This window comes from Elephantulus edwardii, unplaced genomic scaffold (genome assembly GCF_000299155.1).
Source record: "Elephantulus edwardii isolate Elephantulus edwardi_28Jun2011 unplaced genomic scaffold, EleEdw1.0 scaffold00102, whole genome shotgun sequence".
Classification (NCBI taxonomy): domain Eukaryota; kingdom Metazoa; phylum Chordata; class Mammalia; order Macroscelidea; family Macroscelididae; genus Elephantulus; species Elephantulus edwardii.
This window is the reverse complement of record NW_006399852.1, coordinates 8,523,745-8,530,499: the sequence shown is the minus strand read 5'-3', so window position 1 is coordinate 8,530,499 and position 6,755 is coordinate 8,523,745. Positions and strand designations below refer to the sequence as shown.

The 6,755-nt window shown below is 39.0% G+C and overlaps 1 protein-coding gene across 1 annotated transcript in view; it reads left to right on the top strand.

Moving 5' to 3' along the window:
• Positions 1-6,755, top strand: part of UTRN (utrophin) — a 704,039-nt gene that overhangs the window by 180,885 nt on the left and 516,399 nt on the right. Inside the window, exons 13-15 of the mRNA XM_006891679.1 lie at positions 318-419; positions 5,212-5,319; positions 5,577-5,756. Coding sequence (XP_006891741.1) covers positions 318-419; positions 5,212-5,319; positions 5,577-5,756 — 390 coding nt within the window. The remainder of the gene's footprint in view (positions 1-317; positions 420-5,211; positions 5,320-5,576; positions 5,757-6,755) is intronic.

Here is a 6,755-nt window from a genome sequence, read left to right as displayed (position 1 = left end):
AGTAGATTGGCACAGTGATTGCAGCAGTGGGCTTGAGTGTGTCAGAGAATGTGAGGAGGGCACAGGATAGAGTTGATGTAAGTTATACTTGATCCAGCAGCATCCAGCAGTAACAACACTATATAGATTAAGACAGGTACTTTTAAAACAGATGTTTAAAAAAATATATTTCACAGTTTCTACTCTATTAAAAAACAACAAACAAAAACCCAACGACCAACAAAACAAAAACCTACTGGAAATCCTGGATTTTTAAAAAAAAGATCTTAACTCTTTCTCTGGCTGTGTTAATGAGGGAAGGTTTCTTCTTTTCTTAGAAACTTGGTGAGCGCTGGACAGCAGTATGCCGTTGGACTGAAGAACGTTGGAATAGGTTACAAGAAATCAATCTATTGTGGCAAGAATTATTGGAAGAACAGGTATGAGACTATTATCCTCAATGAGCAAAAGAGAAAGTAAAAAGTGGCCCAACTTTAAGCATGATATTAAAATATTAATTGTAGGGAAAATACGCAGGCAATTGTATTTTAAAAGTCCATTTTTTAAAATTCAAACTTCGGTCCATTTTAAAATTGATCCTGCAGCTGACTTATAGAGATCATATGCTGGGCTTCATCGTAACTAATTCTCTCTGTTTTCATTCTGTAGAATGTTAATATTTAGCTATGCTGTATTCAAGACAGCATGATAATTATTGGATTTTTATCAGTAAATAAGGATTAAATTAATCCATTTATTATGTAGTGAACTTTGAGTCCTGTGTGGGTTTTAAAATTTTATTTGTACCAGGACTGGTATAGAAATGAATTAAGAACTTTTCCTGTTAAAAAAAGTTATTTAACAATGTTAATAATAATGTAATTTTTTTCCCACTAAAGGTTACTGTAACTAATAAACCTATACTCTGACACTTCAGCCTTAATTTTCCAGTTAGAGTGGGAACATTTTGCCCATCCTCCCCCTTTCCAGAAAAGCAGGCATCAAAATAGAATACATAGAAACCAAAGTTTCCCTCAAAGCTCCAAATGGTTGAGGTTTAGAAAATAAGATAACCTAAGATAAGGCTATTCCCACATCTCAGAATGTCCATCTTGATTTTTCTAAATGCATTTTGGTTCCATCCACAAAAAAAGCAGCTGTTCGTGTCAGTGGAAAAAACAAGTGTGTGATACTTTGTGGTCTACTCAAACATTTAAAAAAGTAGGTTGCAGAATTTATCCAAAGAAAAAACTGTGGGTCACTTCCTGTTTTAACTTCCATTCAGAAATTTGTTATGACAACTCATGGTACGCACTGGATTTTCTGCATTCACTGTAGAGGATTGCATGGAAGGGTTAATATTTTACTTGGAAACAATCAGAGTAAACACTGGTTATAGAAGAAAACCATTGGCTATACTTTCACAAAGTAAAAGAACCTTTGGGAAGATATCTTTTGAAGATGGAAAAACAACAGGCTAACCAACTTCCCCAACTCCACCAAAACCCCAAGCCCACAACTCTGGGGGTGGCTACTATTTTGGCTGCTAATATCATTGTACGGCCTTTTAACTGACCCTTGAATTACTTCCTACCACAAATATGGAAGAGTGGTAGCTTGTTAGAATGTAGAACTGAAGCGTATTGGTTCATAACGTATAGGTAGTTTGCTGTTGCATGCATTGAGACCAAATAAACTATACCTGAATTTCAAGCTTTAGTTGCAGGAGTTTTAACATAATTAGAAATGGACTCAAAATAAGTTCTTAAACGTCACCAGCTTGCAAGTGTGACATTCAGGATTTTCTGTAAAAGATACTAAGTTACTTTTCCAGTCTTAACATTGACTACATCCTTTCCTATATTTAGTGCTTAAACCCTGGATTTCTTTGTTAATATTCAATTCCTAGACTGTTGACGCAGTGAGAAGAGTGTTGAGTGCATCTTGTTCATTTCCAGAGTCCCTATGGTTTGGGCCGTGCAGATTCTTCATTGTTTTTATTTATTTCTCTTTGAAGAGCCACTGTATTTTAATAATCTGCCTTGAATTCCCTCTTTTTTCATCTCTTTACTTTTAGGTCTTCCCTACCCTCTTCTCATCTCCCCATCCTCTCACTGAAATTAACTTTTCCTTCTTTAGAATAGAATTTTCACAATGTCTTTTACAGTGTATCTACCTACATTTTGTGCTGTAAAGCGCGCGCATGCGCGCGCGCGCACACACAAACACACACACACACACGTGTTTTTTTAGACTTACTAGTCTGAGGGCAGGATTCATATTTATCTTTTGTTTTCCTTTGTAGATTATAAAAGCATGGAATAGGTTTTTAAGAGCTTGATAAATGAAACAGAGAAAGGATTGATTCCATTGCTAACACAGTTTTTCCTACCAACTGTGTAGTTTCTGTGGTGGACATTGCATTTTGAGCTGGTTTATCACAGTGTAGTTACTATAATTTCCTATCCTTACTTAGAGGTTGTTATTACTGTCTTTATTATTGTTGTTGTGTTGATTGCCATTGAGCCGAGCATGACCCTATGAACAAAAGACCTGAAGCCTTTTTATAACTATGGTTGTTTCTCCAAGTTCATAGAGCTTCCAGAGGCATATGGTTTAAGAAGTCGATGCCACTCCTGCTTCCAAACCTTTCTTAAACTGGTAGCTCCACCAAATACTGTCCACCATGGGCAACTGTTATGGTATTTGACACCCCAGTGGCACAAGGGTCAGCATGACAGCAAACCCAGATTACCTCAGTACAGCAAATTGACAGAAGACTGCTATATGAAGAATGTTCCTCCAAAATAAAAATACATGCCATAGGCCCTTGGGCCCAACCAGCTTTTAAATATAAGACCCCTCCAGGGGTCTTGCTTATTCTAAACAAGAGGCTTATGTTAAAACAAACAAACACAACAAAAACCACACACCAAAACCACCAAACATTCCACACACCCTTCAACTAAAACAAGAACACTAATCTTACAGTGTCCCACCACATCACCCAGTTTCCAAAATGAAGCCGAGGTGCTCACCTTAAACACAAGGGCCCTCCATAGCTTAAACATACTTGTCATGCTGAGACCATCCTCAGACTTCCTTTAATCATAAAGAAAACCAGCCTGATCTCAGTGATGTTCAGTTCTCATAGCAACTGCCTATGTTTCAGAGTAGAACTGGACGCCACGCGGTTTTCATGGGATAGATGAAATTGCTCTTGAATCGTGGACCACACCCCCTTGCCATGGAGTTAATTTGGACTCCTGGCAGCCTTCCATTGGGTTGCTAAGGTTGTAAATCTTACTGGTAGTAGACCGCCTCATTGTTCTCCTGCAGAATGGCAGTTGGATTTGAATTACCAACCTCCCCATTAACCACACATTAGGGAGTTCTGGTGGCTTCCTGGTATGGAATCACACTGCAGAGGTACACAGCGTGAGTCCACCAGCTGCTCCGCTGGAGACAGATAGGTAATATCGTCTGTGATTAACTGTCTCTGAAAATATGTTGGAGGGTCAGCTATGAGTTGGTTCCAACTCTGCAGTTGTTGTTTTTTGTGCTGTTGAGTCGCTTGCGACTCATAGCGACCCTAATTACAACAGCCCTAAACCCTGCTCCATCCTGTGCCAATCTCACTGTCACTGACAACATCTATCCTGATTACCTCAGTCACTGAATCAATCCACCTCAAAGAGGGTCTTCCCCTCCTGCACTGTCTCTCCCCCCTCCCAAGCATGACATCGTCCTCTAAAGACTTATCTCTACTTGCAGCATGTCCAGTGTATGTCAGACAAAGCGTCAGAATCCTTGCCTCCAAGGAGCAGACTGGTTAAACCCTCTCCAGGATGAACCTGTTCATTCTCTTAGCAGTCTATAATATAGTCAATACTCTTCTCCAGCACCACAGCTCAAAGGCATCAATTCTCCTCTTGTTCTCCCTAGACATTGTCCAACTCTCTGATGCATAACATAAATGATTGCAAAGACCATAGCCTTTATCAGACACACCTTAGTCTCCAGAGTGACACCATTGCTCTTCAGTACTTTGAAGAGGTCCCTAACAGCAGACTTTCCCATCGCAATATATCTTTTAATTGTCTGGATGCTGGCGCCAAAAGTGTTCACTGTGGAGCCAAGCAAACTAAAACTGTTAATAGTCTCAATGTCTTCCCCTTCCATTTGATGCTGCCATTGGCCGAGAGGTGAGAATCTTTGTCTTCTTGATGTTGAGTTTCAATCCATATTAAAGGTTGCAGTCTTGACCTTCCACAGCAAGTGCTTCAGGTGCTCCTCAGTGTCAGCAAGCAGGGTTGTGTCATCTGCATAACGCAGATTGTTGATGAATCTTCCTCCAGTCCTGATGCCACACTTTTGCAGTACGCGACAAAAAAGCAACTGTCTACATTACCATGTGTATCTGAGAATAGTACTATGGTTTTCCTTCATGTGCCTTTTGATGGGAACCTTAGATATGGTTCTCCCCTAATTACTCAAGTGATCTTTTTTCTTTCTCTCCAGAATGAATGCTGGAGACAAGAAAATCTCTGAGAATTTTGCCTTTAAACCCCCTTCTCCCCCAAATAGATTCTGACTCAAGGGAACTCTATAGGACAGTGCAGCTCTGTCCCATCGTGTTATTGTAAGGACAGACAGCCATGTCTTTCTCCCGTGGAGCTGCTGGTAAATTTGAACAACTGCCCTTTTAGTTAACAGCCAAGTGCTTTAAGCACAGGGAAACCTTTTTCTACCTTTAGAGTGTAATTAATGTGAATTTTTTTAAACTAGAAAAAAATGAACAAGTTATTAGTCTTTCTACTTGTTAAGAAATTTCACTGCCAAGCCAAAGGCTCAGTGTTTATATCTACCAGCTGCTTTGTGGAAAAACAATGGACCGTCTCCTCTGTTCCACTTATTGCCACTGGGATGAGAGGGGGCGTCAATTATAAGTTGGTTCTGACTCAGTGGTACACAACAGCCACCACCTGGGAATCTTCACTGAGTTACGCAGGTGTGGGGCTAATGTCAGACTGATCTGCTGTATATCCAAGAAGGATAAAGTTTGAAAGGAAGCTGTCTTTCTGAGTCATTCATGCCTCAGACTTGGGTATTTGAGGTCTTTCTTAATCTCCTGATAAATTGAAACCTTTAGCAAAATAAGTTAGAGATTTATGATCATGACTGAGTTAAATTGCCAAATGGATTTCTCATTTTTTTTCTTGTTACTTGTAGTGCTTGTTGAAAGCTTGGCTAACTGAAAAGGAAGAGGCTTTAAATAAAGTCCAAACGAGTAACTTCAAAGACCAAAAAGAACTGAGTGTCAGTGTCCGACGGCTGGCTGTAAGTGAAGTGGTTGCCAGAATCCTGTGACTTTTCAAATGTTCTCAGTGGCATTAGTACAGTTTAGTGAATGTGGATGTGGCTTTTTACCCAACGAGAATGGCGCCATGAAAAGATCTAGAAGCATGAGTCTTAAGCGTTTAAGTGAACTGCATAGTATGCTAATTTTATTACAAAAGGTGCATGTTTATGGTTTTTAGTTGGGGAACAGGATGAGAAGTTAAAGGAGATTCACTAATAAATCTCTGAAATTTTAGATTTTGAAGGAAGACATGGAAATGAAGCGCCAAGCACTGGATCAGCTGAGTGAGATTGGCCAAGATGTGGGTCAATTACTTGATAATCCCAAGGCATCTAAGAAGATCAACAGTGACTCTGAAGAACTGACACAGAGATGGGACTCTCTGGTTCAAAGACTAGAAGATTCTTCCAACCAGGTGTCTTTGGATTTAAGTGATATCTCGTGCCACTGTATAGAAATTCAACTGTAGATGTTTGGGTTAGGTTTAGTAGTTAGGAAATAGAGGAGTAGCAGGTGAACTGAAAATAGTTGGTTCTTAACGCCGACTACTTTTGTGATGACAAAAGTTTATTATAAAACTGAAAATGTGACAAGTGAAGATCTTTAGTTTTAGAAAATAAACTTTAGCAAAGCTTTAAAAAATGTATTAGTATTCAGGAATTGAATCCTTAGTATCTGTTTCAGGTTTCTAGGGCTGCCGTAACAGTTGAACACCTATCTGATGACCTAAAGCAAAAGAAATACACTCTATCACAGTTTTTGAAGAACATATTTGTATTCAGAGTATCGGCAGGACTTTGTTCTCCACATCAGCTTGCTCCATCTTTCTGTCTGTCTATCATCTATCTATCTATCTATCTATCTATCTATCTATCTATCTATCTATCTATCTATCTCATGTATCTATATCTATCTATCTATCATCAACTATCTATTTTCTACATCAGTTCTTGTAGAGATATTTCTTTGTCATTTTTTGCTTCTAATAGTCCCAGGTGATCCTTGAGTTATGGCAGCATAGCTGTACTGTCTGTCTCCCTCTCCCCATAGGAGTCCTCCCTCTGTGTCTCCTCATTTTATGATGACACCTTACTATTTGGGACTTGACCACCGTACTCCACTGTAATCTTATGTTAATGTATTCGATTTGTAAAGACCTGTGTTCATGGGACACACCCCAAGATTTTGAGAATTAGAACACAAGTGTATCTTTTTGAGGAGCACAGTTCTACCCACAGTAGGACATGATTACACTTAAGACATGTATCAATTTTTTAGCAAATGTAAAATATTTTAGTCAGTTTATATAAAAAAATGAAACTGTGCATGCATGTTCATGGCAGCATCGTTCATAATAGTTTAAAAAAAATGAACAATCCAGATGTCCTTTAGCTGATGAATGTTGTTGTTTTTG